Raw genomic sequence first — 19,565 nt, forward strand, 5'->3', positions numbered from 1 at the left:
TGTGAGACACAGAATAATGAATTGTTAGAAAATAAATAGTGTTAACCAAGTTGTTGAACTAAATATACTGTAACATATCCAGTTAATAATTTTCAGTGATGAAGCAAGAATCCTTCTCTCTTCATTGCACCTATCATCTCTTGTCACTTCTGGTGTCGCTACTTAGCTGCAGGTCACTCAAATTCATTTTTCCCAGGGTAATATTATAACCTTGCAGGTATTTGAAGCAGGCATAATACAACAAAAAGGTAAACTGTGCATTCTCTCAGGACTATGTGGTCATCAGGTCACAACCACCATTTGCCTGATGAATCTCTTCTCAGTTTTCTTTGCTAAACTCTCCCTGGCTGAAGGAGAATTTTTCATGGTCTAAGCTGCCTAAAGGGTAGGTTTAAAAACAAATTTTCAAGTTCTTTTGCTTATACTTGATTTTAACTTTCTTAAAGTTCCTAATTTCAGCAGTGCTTAGCATACTCTTACAGCTGCCTCACATCCTAATTATCTAATATTATTTGCATCTGATGCATGAGACTAGTCCCTTAGTACACAGCTACCAGTGAATGTATAAACCAACTCAATATCATACTTAACAAATTATATTCCCTGCTGTCAGCAATCCAGTCACAATGAGGTTTGCACACAATATAAAAAAGGTGGAAACATTAAGCAGTGCAGGAAATTTTGATTCTTTTGGCCAAATTCAACTCATACAGGAGAAAGCCCAGCCATGCCCTAGACAATTCAGGACTTCATCACTAAGATTACTGTGAGTCAGATCACCAAGCAAGCTTGTGTATCTGAGACAGAGCTGAGTCTTGTGGAATCAGAATGGAGGAGAGCAGCACTAGAGTTGCCAAAGAGCACCAGATGCAGTGCGTGCACTTGGGAGTACAGCTATCACTTGTGCCAAAGTATGAAACAGTCTTAAAACATAGTCAAAACAATCACAATTTGTCAAGAGAGACAGCTGATGTTAACCTTCCACATTACAGCTCTGGAGCTGGAACACACATCCAACAACAGGTCATGGCCAATGTGTAGAACAGTGTAAATGGTCTCTAAATTAACGGCTGGGATACTCAGATAGCAGACAGGGGCAATTTTCATCCAATGACTGCATAGTTATATGGATCCATGAACTAATTCTGGAAGCAGCCCAGCTTTATGGGAAAAAAAAGAGAATATTTCTATGAAGAGGCCATCCATTTTCCAGTTAGAAGACACCCTCCTGAAAGACAGGATAAAGCAGATAGACTCCCTCAGTCTAAGCAGTGCATACACAAAGTCTTCCAGTTCTGGCTCAAGTGCTGCCTTCATGAAGTGGTCAGAATAGAGGACCCACTCCACCATAATTTCTTCTTCCAACCAGCCTAAAGATAAATTCTGAGCAGTTTGCCTGTAGCACTGGATAACAGGTATACGTTCTCTGAAGAGTTATAAGCCTTTCCCTCAGCTCTAGCTGGTTTCTCACTCAGCACGAAGGCTTTGCGAATCACCCTTCAGAAGCACCTTTCTCCATGCATTATAAAGGGAACCCAAGCATCTAATTTTGGCTTTTTTATTCCCTTTACAGCTATGTTTTTACTTCACTTGAAAGTCCTTTACTTTTTCATATTATATTCCAGCTACACAAGACAGACAAAGCCCAGAGAAAGTGGAACTAATTCATGCCTGTGTTCCTTAAAGACAGCAAGCACTTTCTTACTCCATTTAATTTGATACTGCGCGTACAGGGGCAGCCAGGCAAGGATATTAATATTATCACTCCGTTCTGGTAATTAATAGCAACTCCCCTCATAGCTCTGATAAGCTAGGAAACACATTTCATTTCTTGTCCTCTCCTGCTTGTGAAATACTAATGGAAGAGAAATAAGTCCAAGAATCTCACAGTGACCTTGTATTAGTGCTGCAACTCCTTTAAACTACCCAGAATCAGCATGGAGCCATTACGAGTCTCCAGAAGTAAATGGTATGGGACATCCACTAAAAATTTAGAGAGCATGCAGCTCAATGAGGCATTTCAATTCTATCACAACACATTATTAATGCCAATTATAGCATGAAAGATGCTAATGCAAGATACTTCAGAGACTGAGCAAAACACCGATCAGTTTTGAAGGCAAGGTTTGTCTTAGTTACCAGTTTCCACTCCCAAGCATAGATTTATCTGTTGGAATTTTGCAGCCTGCTTCTTTCTCTCTAACTTTCAGAGGTACTCAGAGCTGTAGAAATGGAACATGAGATACATGCTTCCCACTCCAGGAGAAGAAATAACTAATAAATTGAATAGGGACTTAACATTGCTATTGTAACCATATGTTCTAAGGTAATTTCCTCTGTTGAAGAGTGACACACACATCCATGTGTATCTTGGAGAGGGGTGTGGGACAGACAAGACAGACATTGCCTCGTTCACATTTCTTCAGTGAATCATACTTAGACACCGATGGCTGGAGAGATATTAATGCAGTTTCATAAACCAGAAAGACAGTCTATGTTGAGAGCACGGTATATCTATAAGAACAAAGGCACAAAACTCTCTTTAGACCTTGATAAAGTTTATAGAAAGAAATACACTTGTCAAATGCTAGACCTTAAGATACTCAGAAAATACTACATGAAATTTTCAGGTATTTCAAGAAAACTGCCATTTACCCAATACATAGGAAAATCATATAATCCAGTAATAAGCAAGTTCAGTAGTAAAAACAAGCTTGAAAAAGAAGAAGACTTAAGTTTTATGCTTCCAGTGGGCTATTATTAAATAACACCATATGAAATAATAAGTTTAATATTAAGGTTCTCCCAGGAGTGCATTTTTAAGCTTTTGTTCGTTTGTTTGTTTTTTAAATTAGAAATGAAGGCATAGAGATGCTGATCACCAGCATGCAATTTAGAGGAGATGAACTGGAAGCTCTTGGAAAAGACTTGAGAATTTTAAAAGAAAAAGCTAAATAAATCTTTTAAGAAACAAATTATGATATCACCAAAGAACATACTGAGTGAAAACACACTTGACTGCCACGAGTTCTCTTGGTATTTATTGTGCTTGTGATTTCTGCTGTATGAGAGCTATCACTAGCAAGCTGATCAGATTTCTAAAGGGAATAAAGTTGCCTCTTCCAATAAAAGCAAATAGAAGTTTTCATTAAAAAGCAAAACAAGACAATAGGGTTTGACTTTCTCACTCTGTGTAACTCCCCTACCCAGTGCCTGTCACCCCATGAAACAAGCTCAATGGCAGAGGCAAAAGGCTGGGGCTAGGCTGAGCAAATCCAGGTAACTGGAAGAGATCTTCCTTGTCATCAATATCACAGCAATCATAAAGAACACGAGATCAACAAACTGCTGAGAGCCACTAAAATGGTCAGTAAGTTTTAAGTAAAATAATTTTTCGTAATTTTAATTATAACAGCATTTATGTTACAACTGTAACTAGTCACGGGGAAGGACTTGCATCACAGAAGCGTGAAGCTCTGTTGAATTCAGTGGGAGATTTTTCTCAATAGAATAAAGATGTAATAAGAATATCAAAAATCTAGTAAGGATATCAGGCTCATATGCAAAATCACAAGAAGTATTCGAGATACGACTACCTTGTACATGGCAAAGGTTTTGCTTAAGGATTTCTAACAAAGATGACAGTGGGCAGCAAATTAAATGTGAACCATATATTAACATAACTTACTCCAGCATCAGCCGTCACATTCATCCTCAGCTGGAAGACATTTATTTTCCTCACTCGCAACTTCCTCACTTCAGCCATAGCCACAGGGATTGTTACAATCTATATTTGCATATATATTTCAGTACAAAGACGGGATTCTGAAGTATTATGGAAGACTGGTTTATGTGCATGTTAATGTATGCCTATGAATTATGTAAGTGCAAGGAGAGCCAAAAAATATATCATAGAATATCTACTTACCTCTATTCACATAATGTCTAACAGTATGGCTTCACAGTAGAAGGGTGACAGCCACAATTCACACAATTTATGTTCTGATTGCTGTTAAGTAGCTTCATATCTTTTCGCTTCCACAGGCGTGTTGGCAGAAGAGGTCTGTATTCTGCTACAGGGGGATTTTCAATTTACGTTAATTACATAGCAGATCCATAAGAGTAAAACACCGAAAAAGAAAGTTCCTATGTGAAATGTGAGACAGCATTATTTGTTCTTTCTGGTTATGTATCTTGATTTAGTTTTCTCCAGATGGCCACAGTGGTGCTCAACTTCTTTATCAACAAATACCTTCCCTACACGTTTCTTTTGCATCCACTGAGATAACTTCTAGAAGCTACAAATTAAACAAATTTCATTTTTACTCTCCCATAGCTTTAGTAACAGATGCAAGCATCTATCTGTCTTTGGACAAGTCGATAACCCTCCACAAAATCTGAATATGTTAGGACTTTGCACTAAGCTTCAACTTCACAGTTTAGAATCACTGCTAGAATATTTAACTGCAGAACATCGCAACAAAGACTTTTTCTTGCTTTTTACTGTATTTGTAAGATACTTAATACAATCAACAAACTTTATACCTGTTGCATAAAGTACTTCTGATTTTTTCACTTTCAATTGGAAGTTAGAAATTATATAAACAAAAGACATCGCCATGCTTTTCCTTTTCCTCATGTGCATATTTCAGCAAGTACAAGCTACAGATGTCCTATCCCCAGCTATGGACAAAATCTGTGACGTTTTCTTTTGGTTTGTGGGATTAACTGGAAAAGAGTTTGTATGACTAATTGGATAAATTTGGATTTCCCCTATATAGTCTCTTCATCTTTGGAGCTGAACACCATCAGCTATATTTTGACAGAGGCTTATAGTCAACGAAGTATCTCCTGAGCACAGCACTGCAGTATGGAATGCTTAAACATCAGATTTTATACTGGATAACTCCCCTGTGAGAGCAAAAGATATTCATGATATTTTAAGCACATGAGAATTCATCATTGATAGAATTTGGTTTAGCAAATGAGTATCTCTAACTCAGGCTTAAATTATGATTCAGAAGACAGATGAACACTGAAATGCAAACTTAAACCACCAAAGAACAGAAAATTAATAAAATCATCTCAGAACGGCAATATCAAAAACTGTCCTATTTATAATTCTTTTGAGTTTCAAATACAGATAAGTTCTTGCAAATCCAACACGTGAAAGCTTAACACATGAGAGCTCAAACTGAGGAAAACAAGCCTATATAGTGATTCCTGTCAGAAACCATTAACTTCACCTGCAAGAAAAGCCACTGTGGTAGCTGAAACGATCCCCCAGAATACACTTCACCAGTTAGATTGAAAGGCTGCACACTTACCACAGAATTCCTCTGCTAGGATTTCATGCAGTGCTGAGACATACAGAAATGCTTATAGATAATTTCTCCCCTTTTACTGCTGCGTTACATGAAGTGGACAGAACATACCCAGGCGAGCAGCACTGTCGGAGCTGCTCTATGACCAACACTGACTTTTGCGTCAAAGCAGCTGCAGAAGTTGAATTTAAAGAGGCTAATGGGGAAGAATATAATTCCTGGAATTAGAACATCTTATTAAATATTTCTCCATCAACAACTGTCTAGCAAAAGCAAAGAAAATCCCAGTTGTAAAGAGCCTGTAGTCTAAACAATCCTCTCACCATCTAGTCAACTAATTTTACATAGGATAACATTGCAGATAAAAGACTTGGGCTCTTGATATCCCCAGATATTTCATATGGCCAAAGTTGATTTTTTTTTTTTTTAAACTTATTAATAGAATCTCCTCAGGAAAGTGCCTGTCATAACTAGACAAGGAAAGGAAACATCCAAAAGCTCTACATCAGTCTTGTCCTCCCAGAGTACTGGTAGGAGACAGAAAGGAGGATAAAGAGACAGTGTTTTCTGACATATGTGCAGAAAATAGGCTCCTTATGCCATCACCAGAAACACACACATCTAGTGACAGACAGACAGGTGTCTTCTGCTGGCTGATCTAACCAGAAAGAAATTCCATAGTTGAAGAATTACTGCAATCAAGCTGATCTATACCAAACAAGCAGTCTACAAAATACTAGATTGGTCTAAAAATTAATTACACTCAGCAGGAAGAATTTTATTCATCCAGATTATTTACTAAATGCCTGCAGGAGGTAGATATAATCTTTCCTTAGAAATGAAATAAGAAGATTCCAAGAGTCACATTTTGAACATATGATCAATATTCCCATTACCAAGATTTCCATAATAAACGTCCTTAAAATAATAGCATTCAGTATAATTTTGTGAGGTACCTGAAAGAAGAGCTGACAAGAGGAAAACCTGGGGTTTTTTTTGTGACAAAGGTATTTAGTTAACCTGGATGGGTATGGCTAATTTCATCACAGTATATATGCATTTTCCAGTGACTTATTAGAAGCTACATGGTATGAAAACATACTAAAACATCAACAGACTTAGCAAAGTTTATCACCTGCAAATGAGAACACTTATACTTGATGGATAAAATGTTCCACAATAAAAAATGCTCACAAGAAGTCCTCAAAGATGTTTAAGAGACCACTTTTACAACAATATCAATGCACAACTAATTTGATCAGCAAAACTGACAAAAAACAATCTACCACTTCTAATTCTTTCATTTTTTAAAAATTCAGCCATTCTTGTCCTTTTCAGGAGGCATCCTTCCAAAGGACATTGGAGAAGCCAAATAAGAAAAATTATAATGATGATTTCATCATCTGATCCTGACTATGGTTTCAATTACTCTTGAAACTGAAGTCTTCATTTCAGGGCTGGAAAATTAAGTTGCTGACACTTGGAAAAAAAAAGGTACAAACTGACAGATTTTCTGCTTCTTACAAAGACTGCACAGTTCTGTATCAAGAACTTTTCATTTTCTGGCAATCCTTCCATACAATTTACAAATGTGTTTACTGCCTGTTCCTAAGCACCAAGGGTTTCGCTTGATCTCAAAGTCTGAAATCTTAGAGAATTAGCAGCATATAAAAATGCTCTATTTTTATTCTACACCTTTGATGACTAAACTGAGCAACATCAAGACAATAGAGCAAGAAATAAAAAAAAAATAAGATGCTTAGTATTGGGTTTATTAGTGTGTTTTTTTCTAAATTGCTTAAAACTATACCTTGTCTTTGATTGTGTTTCTAACTATAAGCCCTTAAGAGAGAAACATGTGACTGAGCAGCAAAAATCTAAACAATGTAAACATTAACTATAAGAGTGAAAACATAAAAAAACCCTAAATAGGATGGATGCTCAATGATGAATGTGCATTTGTCTATAAAGAAGGCAATACTTCTAAAAATCCACAGTCAGAGGTGCAGGTTTATGTGCAGGCAGTTCTCAGAAGTCATTGTTATGACAGGTTTTTAAATAATAAGAATGTTAAAGTTGAAGCTAAAAATGAAGAGGAAGACAGAAGACTACTAAAATTTGGAAATTCATTCCTAAGTCAACAACAGAATTATCACAACTTGCAAATGACATCAAGAAAGCCTTCTGAGCATTTTTGCTGCAATGGAACTAGCCCATGATAAGTCTATGAAACTATTATAAATACAATAAAAGTATCTAAAAAACATGGGTAAACGACACTTAAATTTGTGGCTTGCATAAATCACACATCACTACACATCAGAGTTACATGTTTTCCATGGCATGAAAAATGATGAGAGTTCACAGAAAACACTGAAAGAAGAAACAGTTCTTCAGACTAACATTTAAAATGCTGTAAAAAAGGTCTTAAGACCTCTTCAAATTGATTGCACACAAGTGTGAACTATTAGTATATAATCAGCTTTATGAATTTCACTGTATCATGCATCTTAAATTCTCTCCGACTTAACACAATCAATAAGAAAATTTTCTCCAGAAAGATGCAGTACCTGCAAACAGCCTCTCTTAGCATGAAATTAAAGTCAGGCTCCTGTGAATAGGCTCTCCCGGGGACACTCCTCCTGTGCATGTTCCGGGACATTGCCAGTTCCTTTTTCTGACTTGGACAAATGACTTCTCACAAAAGGCTACTCAGGAACTGAGCTGCTTTTTAAAAAAGCATTAACGTGGCCCCACACTGTGCAGTCAGAAACTCTTCTGCATGAAGCCTTCATTACTCATACATTTCAAATCTGTTGCACAGCACATGGGACACCAAAACTAATCATTCTGTCTGGTCCTCCATTTCAAAGTCCGCAGAGCTACTGTTTCCACTTGCTATTGGGGAAAACAGGCTTTTACTTCACCACATGTTTGCTAGTGTCTGACCTACATCATGAAGAAGAATGAATCTTCCGCTAATCCACATCCTAATAGCCAGACTTTCTTAAACCCCAAACAGGAAAGCCAGGCATGTGACGGGAAGCACTATTCCTGCCCCCACCTTTATTTAACATTCTTGTTCCCCAACTTCTTTTTCATATCCTTTTTTTCTTTTTGCAAAAAGATATCAAAGTGAATTAACGGCATTTATAATAATGTATGTTCGCAAATTACAACGATATAATCTGCCAGTACTCCATTTATCAGAGGGCTAGGTATCTCCATTGTAGTTTTTAATACAATAAACCTTTTAAATCAGCTTTAACAGAACTCAATCAGAATGTGCTTACAATAAGTAATACTCTGTACTGGACATGCAACTTGTTTACAGAAATACCATCATCTATACCACATCAAATTTTGAAACTGAAAATTATACATTGGATTTTATGGTTTTTTTTCTTTACAAAGATTTTCTTCTTAAGCTGATTTGGGAGCCTACAGACCGAGAGCACAAGGCAATGGAGCCTTCATCTTCTCAATTAGTGAGAAAACTGGTGCTGACTGAAAATTACATTACACTGGACAGGCATCTTTGGAGATGTGTTTCACGCACATTTCAATTTAGTTACCCCTCTTCCCTTTAGAAAATCTGTTTGCAAAAGGTGGTTAGACCACACAGCTTGGAAATTCACATAGGAACAGTTCCTTGATATCCAACAACATTGTTACCTCCAACCTACCCCATTTTTCATATGTAATTATAATGTTTTAGGCATTATTTTTAATTAATTTAATGCTACTTAATAGGCTTGCTCAACTATTATCTCACTATGCTTTTTAGGTAAGCATCCAGTGCCTGATGAACTCAATCCCATTATGCACCTTATGAAATTCATTGGAGTCAAGACTGGGATTTTTGGTCAGGCATGACTTTATTTTACTGAATAAACAAAAACTTACTTTGCACAACACTGTGAAGTCTACAGATTAGAAGTCCCAAGTATAAAAACGTACACATATGTGAGACAGAGATTTGGGTTTTTCTTCATTCTACTTTGCTCTGCTGACTCCACAGGACATGTGAAAATGGAGACTGAAATCCCCGTCTTGGAGATCTACGGGGTTATTTGTCTCTCAACTCCCACAGCTGCACAACCTCACATGGCTCCTGATAATGCCCCAGCTACACCTGCTGCACCAGAAACCCAAGCAGGTAAGGTGAATACATGATGAATACTGTAACAAAATCAAGAATTTTCACTCTTAACTTTTCACACCTAAAAAAAAGTGACAAAAGGAAGCCTCCCGCTCTCTCATCTCCTCCCCCCACTTAAAAAAAACCCACACACATTTAGCAGGTGAGAAGTGTAGCTTGTTGGTGAGGTTATTTTCATAAAGGAGACGAGACCTAGCTGTAAGACCCTGTCCTACCCAGGTCCCACTGCGGAATTTAATTTAAAACTCCCGAGGAAGCTCTTGTGTCCTTGCTATGAATTCTCTTAAAGAACCATCATCAAACCTAAACTTCTGTGAGAAATGCTTGGCCTTGCTGTGTTTACAAATAGGTTTTTTCAATCATTTATTTAAAATTCTTGACAAGAAGCATTTTGGTATTTGCTTCCTCACTAAGCACCAGTTACCTGACTGAACCCTTCTTGATTCTGGGAAGGGACACAAGACGTAGAAAGAGTCTTTTTCTCCAACTCAGCTCACTCAGTACTGGCTGCTCTGGATCCTTTAAAAGGGAGTCGACTGGGTCTGCGCAAAGTCATACATTTGGCATGGTATAATCACTGCCTCTACCCACGGATCCCATTTCACAATGTGAATGTGAGATTTTGGTTCATCGTACCCGATTCAAGTGGACTGCGCTCTTTGTTTCTAATTCATTAAGAACACAACACCAAACAGCAGATGAGATTAAATATGTACAGGGCTCTCTCAGAGGTCCACAAGGCAGATTTTTTATGAGCACAGACATACAACTACTTTGAAAGACATCAGGTCTGATGTCCTGTCGCTGAGCATGGAGTTAGGAACAATGGGGTCAGGAGCCACTTGAACCATTTATATGGTTTCCATTAAATGCAATCTGCCAGTGAAAGACTTGACATTTGATAGTTCATTTGAGTCTTTCATTTGCACATCTATCCTTTTTTTATCATGCAGATGGATCAGATTTGCAGTTATTTTCACTGTTTAAATATTTCTCATTCTGCTTCTTAGTGCTATGTATAATTTCACAGCACTGTTAGTTAGTAAATTGTTCAGAATTTATCTGCTTGCTTAGCTGTAAAACGTCATTATTTCCATTTAGCAGCCAACAGAGGAAACAAATCCTAAGAGATTTTGAATAATTTTCATAATCTTTTTCAAGCCAACTGATTTAGATATGGAAAAAAGAAGTGTGAGACATGTTAACGCAAGTGTTTCTTCAGGTCAGAAACAGAAAATTTCAAGCAAAGTAGAACTGAATTATTATGAAGAGATAATATTGCTTATTAGACTTCTATCAGCTTCCGTAAAAAAAAAGACAATACCCATTTGTACAAATCTTCTCAATTTCCATGGACCAGGAAGGCAATGACACTATTAGCACCATGAGATAATCCTTCTTCCACTTTTTAAATTGATGTATTTTGCAAATGCAGATTTTAAATTTGTGAAAGTGTGATTATTTCTCATTGGAAGCACTGCTTATCTGCCTAACATAATTTGCTGAATGTTATTTCTGCAAGAGATGCATGCTCTTCATCAAAGCCATTTCTGCAGCTTGAATAACCAAGCTAACTTTAAAGGAGTTGGCTTAGATCCTAACCAAGAGCACTACATCAAGGAGCTCAGTGCAGGACCGTCAGCAGAATCCTCACCAGGGGAATAGGCAGGTTTAGATAATTCACTAACACAGTATTTCAGGTGCTGCGTAACTCATGGAATACTAGTTCAGATACTTGCCTGTCAGCTACCATCACAATTTGGACTTGTCTCTAAATACTCTGGTGGGGAGAGGAGTGCTATTTTGCTTTTTAATTTGTTTCTGTAGCTTTACAGGTTATTAGTTAACCGTAAAATCTACACCCATATTTAAACACCCTAACAGAGCGGGTAAATCAAGTGTGCTCTCAGAATGCCTATAAGTGCATTCTTACTAGCTTGAGCAATAGTATGTATGCATAAAATATAGCAGCAGATGCACTTAGAGGTGTTATAGAGAAGTGTTAATAGAAAAAAGAAATAAATAAGAGAGAATACGATGCTCCCACTGCATTTATAAAATTGATAGCCATACCATTTACAAAAAATCAGCAATGTTTTGGTTTTGCCTATATAGCAGAAATAAACACAATTAGTACAAGAATTGGCTAGCACTTCTTAAACGTTAAATTAATCTCAATACTTAAGCCATAAATTTATGTTAGAATTACATAAGAATATATGAAGAATAAACAAGATGCTTAAAATAAAATATATTCTCATCTACTGTGTTTACGGGATCGCAAAATCACTGGCCCACTTCACTTGAGTACAATAGAATGAAATTGCATCCACAAAAGAATTAGTTAAACAGTCCTAATCCTTCATCTTCTAAATCCAGCCCTACCTCTCAGCCTTCACATTGTTTAATCTGAAGAGCAAAGATGACTGTCATCTCATTCTCTGAACTCCAGGATGATTAACCCTTCAAAATGAGAATGTAAGGCACAGACTGAAGATGCAAAGTGATTAAGATTCTGCATCCGACTCAGACGGTATGTTTAACTAAAAATGTCCCTAACCACATAAGCTTTCATAGAATCATAGAATCACCAAGTTGGAAAAGACCCACCGGATCATCGAGTCCAACCATTCCCATCAATCACGAAACCCTGTCCCTCGGCACCTCATCCACCCGCCCCTTAAACCCCTCCAGGGAAGGTGACTCAACCCCCTCCCTGGGCAGCCTCTGCCAATGCCCAATGACCCTTTCTGTGAAATATTTTTTTCTAATGTCCAGCCTAAATCTCCCCTGGCGGAGCTTGAGGCCATTCCCTCTTGTCCTGTCCCCTGTCACTTGGGAGAAGAGGCCAGCACCCTCCTCTCTACAACCTCCTTTCGGGGAGTTGTAGAGAGCAATGAGGTCTCCCCTCAGCCTCCTCTTCCCCAGGCTAAACACCCCCAGCTCTCTCAGCTGTTCCTCATAAGGCCTGCTCTCCAGCCCCCTCACCAGCTTTGTTGCTCTTCTCTGGACTCGCTCCAGAGCCTCAACATCCTTCTTGTGGTGAGGGGCCCAGAACTGAACGCAGGATTCGAGGAGCGGTCTCACCAGTGCCGAGTACGGAGGGAGAATAACCTCCCTGGACCTGCTGGTCATAGAACAGAACAGGAAGGAAGACGTAGAGTCAGTGTGAACACTGTCAGTGTGAACCCAGCCTGCACACGAGCTATCTGTAAGGGTATTGCAAAAGAAAGTCCAGACATTGACTCTCAAACAAGTCACTAGGGTTGCCTGAAGGCATTTCACTGGGTTCCAACTACATTTCTGGGCAATATTCTCCTCCCATCTATCATGAGCCACTAAGTTCAATGTAAGGAAAAGCATCTGCTCTAGGAAGAAGGCAGTAACAGACATACAATACCTATAAATCAGTAAGATGCACCTGCAAGACATGTTCAGATCACCCATCTTCAATATAACTTATACTGCAACAGGCACAGGCAAGAGTCAGTCTAGAAACGCTAATCAAGGTAAGCCTGGTAAAGCAAAGGTTCAGTGGGGACAGGGTTAGTCAGTAGGTATTTACAAATTGATATAAGAACAAATATGCATAAACTGAGCGGTATTCTATGGACTGCAAATAAAAGTGGTTCAGTATAGAACAGTCGTGCAATAGCAACAGTTGAACAGAACAACTGTTCTGCAGTGGGCACAATCAGATTATGGAAGGATTACTCGTCATGATTACTTCTGACTAGGTGGGGGATGAACCCTTTTGGCCTAATGTTAGACCCTAAAATTTATGGGCAATAAATAACTGTCAAATAAGTAGAGCAAGTCAATAAAACTGAAAGAATGAGCTACAGTGCCTGATTATAGTACGCATGACAAATTATTCTCCACCGCACGCATGTTGTTTTGTACTTATAACCAGATTAATATCCATATTGAGATGCCAGATTACTGTAAATAAAGATTCTGTGTCTTTTAGCTTTAAAACATTATTAACTAAGTAACAACTTCTATATATTGTAGGTTCTGAAGAACCTAGACAAAATAATGAAGCAGTGAGTTTTTCTCAATGCATATTTCATTACATTAGAACTTCATCAATGCCAATACTGCTCCAGTAGCATGTGCCAAACTCATGATAAAAGGGCTTTTCACATTTTTATATACTCCAGATGGCAATGATTCAGAAAGAATCTCACTCCATAGTTCAGCAGGATTAGGAAATCTCTTACAACACCCCAAATTGACATTTCTCATCCTGCCAGCACTACAATGGATCATGACGTATGTGTTTCACATTGCACTTGTCAGTATAATTGTCCTATTACAAAAACACTGCTTCAGAAAATACATACAGCACTGCAATAAACAGTAAATATGTCACAAAATATGCAACAGAGGGCTTGCTGCGAAATGCAGGCAAGTCTGGAATGGGAAAATATTGCTTGTTACTTTGCAATACTATAAATTTCAGCAATTCAGTATATGACTACAAGAGCTGAATGAAACCTAGAATATTTAAAGTATTTTTACAACAAGAATACTCACTGGACTATGAAACTAGTGAAACCAGTAACCCATTACTCTTCATTGTATACACTAAAATTGTCTTCAACAAATATTTTAGAAATGGATCCAAACGGCCTCCGTGAAACTCACGTATATTTTTTCAAATGCACATTTCCCTCATTCTTTCTTTAACAGTTTTACATTAAATTCACACAATATAATATACTCTCCCACTATTCACTGTTGCACACTCCTAGACAAATGAGTTCTTTTCTCTATGAAGGGTTGAGACTAAGATGCAAGAACTGAATTTGACAGACATTTGCCTTTTAAGTAAGACACCGACAGATGGGCTGGGGTTTTGTTTTTTTCTCTTAAGTATGAGAATACAAGCATAGTAGCAGCAGACATTTACAGTATCTGAGAAGATTAAGAAATACTTTGTCTTGAACAGAAATTCATATTCTGAGATCTACTTCCATACAACAAGCCAAGGGGAGGGATCTCTACTGTGGACCATTTTTAACACAGATCCACTTTGATATACCATAATTGCAACCATAATTTTCAAGCCAGTCAACTCCCTGCCTTCTTAATCTACTGATCACCTCGCTCTGCCTTACTTGCCTTTCAGAAAGTAGTACAAGTGGTCAGAACTTTCTGTTTTCCTACTTATTTTTCCAGTAAAAAGGACTATAGACAAAGGCTTACTCTTGCTTGTTTATCATCTATACATGATACGTACATTATTAGCTTTCTTATGGTTAATAGATACAAGCTGGAAGGAATCTGCCAACTGAAGATAAATGGAATGCAGCAACAAAACCACAATCAACTCAGTGCCTCTAAAAAGGCTTTAGGATGAAGGATGAAACCTGTGGCTAAAGACCAAAAAAGGTTACTTTCTAATCAGGTAAGACAGTATATCAACCCATGCCACAGTCATTCAATTAATAGACTCTGCAGCTTTAAAACAGCGATAAGGGCACTATGACTTAATGATCTAATCTGTATTCCTACAGAACGAAAACTCTGTTCAAAACACACAGTTTACTTGGATTTCCAATGCAGGCTCAATGTACAGCTAGATGATATTTCTCTGCTACATCTTGGCAGGAAAAACTGCACAATTATATCCTGCAAATATAGAAGAACAAAGAGGAGGACTAAAAATGCTTGCAGAAAAAGGTATTTCAATTCTAAAATACAGCAAAACCTCCTATGTCAAAACAAGAAACTACAGAAATCTCTGTTCCCTCACAGCGCTAAGCCCTGTCATCTCACATCTCTTCCTAACCACTTTTCTCATGACAAACGCAACTCTTCCTCATCATGCCACTTCTCCCTTCCTATCTGGAATGGTGGTGAAAACCAAGAAGAGTAAAATCCCTTATCCTGAAGAAGGCAATTGAACTGGGGTTCACTTATCATGAAACAGCATGATGCAGAAGAAAAATCTTCTCTGAGGTATATGTAAACTAAGAGTTTGTATTAACAGCCTCAAATACTCAAGTGTTCTCTACGACGTGATTTGTTCTGAACAGGACACGTATTTCTCTGCATCCTTCTGCAGCACACCCCTCATTATCTGACTGTCACAAGAGGAGCTAATTGTTTTACACAACGCAATGTTCTATTGACATCCTTCAGACAATGTTTTCAGAATAACCTATCTGTAGTTATTACACTGCATGCTTGGAAGATAATGGATGCTTTCTGAAATACATATTTAATTAATGCTATTCAATACATAATTCAACTGAAGAGTAGCAGCGCCCAATTCGTAAGATTTGAGATTATGAAGCAGGCACTATACATGGAATTAAAACGATGCTACACCAAAACAATCATTCAAATCAATCTACATTTTCTTACACTATTTGCAAATTGAAGCACACATTATGACCAAAGATAACCACATTAAGATTTTTTGGCAATGCTTTGTAATAAAAGCTGTGCAATAGTGGACAGTAATTGTTGCTGAATTGGAACAGAATCCCTGTGGAGTTCAGAATTACAACATGATTAATGCCACAGCAAAAAATATCAAGATTTTAAGCAATAAACCCCTTAGAAGCAAAGCTCAAGGTAATTACTTAGATCTGTTCCTGCCTGCAGCCAGATACTTACTGTTGCATTTTTAGTGCAGTCATATAGCATCTTTCAGAAGCTGGTTGGAGATCTGGCCTGCCAATTTTCCTTATTTATTTGAATAGTTTGAATCATGTCAGATGCCTTAAAAATGTAGCATTTGTCTTTCAATGCTTTCTTCATCCTGGACAATGGAAATGCCTGTTCCTTTCCAGGAAACATCCCCTCTGCTATGTCTAGATCCAAAGTCAGTGAGAATCCTAAGCCTTTCCTTCAGACAGGAGTGAAGAAAGACCTCACAGATGGCCTTACTGATGCCGATGAAATAAAATGAAGCACCTTTTCTTTTTTAAATCCCGTTTTAGCTCTAAGCAACTTCCATTACATACATCAAGCAAATGCAGAAGCAACATACATTCAGCTGAAACAAACTTCTTACGCCTTCAGGGCATAAATCCTTGAGGATGTACCTGTAGAGTATCTAACAAAATGCAGTATCAGAGTAAGGGATGAGTAATTAGAAGAGCTAGATCTATAAGCCTATACAAGACAAGCAAACCCCATCCTATTCTCTTAACATTTATCATATGCTCTGAGAAGCAAAACACCAAAACAGTTTGCACTTAATAGCTTTTCAGCTACAAATATACTCATTGAAACTTTTAATAATCCTATTTGAAATGTGCCCATAGAGGAAAACAAGTCCCAAAAATATTTTAATAAAAGACTGAAACTAAATTTGTGAATTGCTCTGTCCAGTTTTGAACACCAACAAACACATGAACTACTGCATGGCAAGTTACATTAGAACAACACTGTAGAAAAATTATAAGTTCTAAGATAAAATTAAAATTGCCATAATAATTTTCCTGTGAAACAATGCAATCTATGTAGAATACAAATTACTACTAGGTTGAAAAAAATATATTACCACCTTAAGGCAGGCAGATAAATTATTCTACTTTCATTATTTAGTGCAGGTACTTGAGAGGTTGTGCAGAGCAGGACGACAAACCGACTATATTTACAAATTATTTATTGGTCACATTTAGAGACCAGCTCTGTATTTGTACACCAGTATTTGAAAGCCAGCTATGCAAAGACTGAGTAAAGATAGGATTCCACAACATCTTCTCAGAGCAAAAGTCTCGATCTATAGGGCCTACCTTCAGCTGCAACAGGTAATATAAACTTAGGGACAATTTTGTGCAGCAATTGTCTGTAGCATTTCCTTTAGAGTACTTCAGAGAACACCTTTTCCTCCTCCCTGCTTCATACACACATGAAAACCAGAAAGCCTTGCTTTGAAATCTAGACCAGACAAAGGATCCCCTTCTTACTCTGCTCAGAGAAATAGCATTCAGGATTTCATGTTCTTATCCCCATACTACAAATCCATATGTCTGTACTATACAAGGCACCAAACTTCTCAAAGGCACCTAAAACACTCCTTTTCTTCTGCCCTTAATGAGAGCAGAAGGCATGCCAGTATCTTAAAAAGATTTTATCTGCTTGCAATTAGAGTAGAAGCGTAGGCTCTGTGTTTTAGTTTGTTGTAAAATTCTAAAGGTAAAACTTAGACTCAATCAACCAATGATCCTTTGAAGATTCCAATCATGCTCATAAAGTCAAGTATCACTATCAAGATCGTTTGGGTTTATGTCAGCTGTTTAATCCTACTATTCCCTCATGGTTTAATTTGCTCTGTACTTACCACCATTCATCTGAAGATACACCACTGTTCATTAATGGAGTTTCATAATACAGGGAAATTATTAATACAAGCCACCTCAAGCAACTAACAGAAAAACAGTCACAAAAATTGTGATCATAAACTCATACAATCATAGAATAACCAGGTTGGAAGAGACCCACAGGATCATCGAGTCCAACCATTCCTATCAAACACTAAACCTTAGCACCTTGTCCACCCGTGCTTTAAACACTTCCAGGGAAGGTGACTCAACCACCTCCCTGGGCAGCCTGTTTCTCTCTGTCCCATTAGTGAGGAGAAACAGTCTGTAACCTACAAATCAACTATCAGATATGGCTTTTAAGTATAGGTTTACAACCATATAACAAAAGAAACCTCAAGCATGATGTGATCAGCAAATTAAAATGGGATAAATCCATATTATATGAATCATAGAATAACAAGGTTGGAAGAGACCCACTAGATCATCGAGTCCAACCATGATCATCGATAGTGACTTAAATCATTCAATCAGAGGATCAGTCTTAAGTAACGTTATACATGCAGATTTTAAACTTGTGGATTTTGACTCTCCAAAAGAAGTACTTACTTTAAGGAAATTAATCTCAAAGCGTGGACAGGATGTGTGCACAGGGCATGAGCACATGCTAGACTGCCAGTTGCAAAAGCCACATGCAATGGAGGTTTCAAACCATTCCTCTCATTTCTACTTCATATCCTCTCCCTTCCCAGGCAGGGGTAATGAATAAAAGGAACCATTGCCCAAGAAAACAGGGAAAGAGAAGACTTTAAAGAGAGACTGATTCATTATGTTGGTGTAGAAAACAACGCTCATATACAATCCTGCAGCTCAAATCAGATTTTAAAAAGACTTACCACAGTCACCCATGACAGACCCTAAGGTAATATTCGTTCTTTGCCAGCTTTCTTCTTGCCTGTTCTCTTTAGTGAGTTTAACTTCTCGCATCATTTCAGTGGGACATGATTTCCATTTACATAGATCTCTTTGAATTACTTGATTAAAAAATGTAAATGACAGCACCATTTCAAAGGTGATTCTCTGCAGTATATTCTACCATGAGGATTCAAGATCTTTATCATCGTATTGTCCCTCTGTCACATGTATTCCCTGCATTTCCTTTTTAATACTCTCTCGTTATAGAGATATTACAAAATGAAGACAATATTTTTAAAAGACAAAGGTATGTGTATAATCTGAAGGAGAGAATTTTTCCATGTTCAGGTTCAGAAGGATGGATCTGGTTTGAAGGCTTACATCCCATCAAAATTAAGAATAGAACACTCTCTTATTTGTTTTGGTAGGAGACACAAGAGAAAGAATTATTGATATTTTTAAAAACACTTAGTTATATGGAAGGCCTTATTTAAAATACAAGAGTTTTCAGTTATACAGAGCCATTATTATATGCTTCTTCAAAATACGTCAGTATTGAAGTCCATTAGCAAAGAGAGAAACAGTACACAGAATTGACAAAATAAGTTGGTCTTATAAGCAAAAGTAATCTTAAATTTTACTGGTATTAAAACACGTGAACTTTCAACAAATACAGAAAAATGATTTCTGATTTGATGACTGAAATATAGAGAGAAGCCCGTCACCTTTGAATATATTGCCTATTATCACCTTTTCTGCAAAACATCAAAAAATTATTCTAATACGTTTGGTTAGAAGGCGTTCCTAATGCATCATGTAAGGACATGGGGATGTCACAACTTCTTTCCACCATGAAAGTTTTCCCCAAGCACATCATCT

At 37.5% G+C, this 19,565-nt stretch overlaps 1 protein-coding gene across 7 annotated transcripts in view; it reads right to left on the reverse strand.

The window, feature by feature from the left end:
• NCKAP5 (NCK associated protein 5) overlaps window positions 1-19,565 on the reverse strand; it is a 418,402-nt gene that overhangs the window by 166,211 nt on the left and 232,626 nt on the right. For 2 of the 7 annotated variants that reach the window (XM_069861531.1, XM_069861530.1), the window contains exon 1: window positions 7,895-8,108. The exons of the other annotated variants lie outside the window; for them this stretch is intronic. In XM_069861531.1, coding sequence (XP_069717632.1) covers window positions 7,895-7,986 — 92 coding nt within the window. In that variant the 5' untranslated portion in view covers window positions 7,987-8,108. Of the gene's footprint in view, window positions 1-7,894; window positions 8,109-19,565 lie in introns of those variants that run through there. 7 annotated transcript variants of the gene reach the window in all.

This window comes from Phaenicophaeus curvirostris, chromosome 7, assembly GCF_032191515.1.
Source record: "Phaenicophaeus curvirostris isolate KB17595 chromosome 7, BPBGC_Pcur_1.0, whole genome shotgun sequence".
Lineage (NCBI taxonomy): Eukaryota > Metazoa > Chordata > Aves > Cuculiformes > Cuculidae > Phaenicophaeus > Phaenicophaeus curvirostris.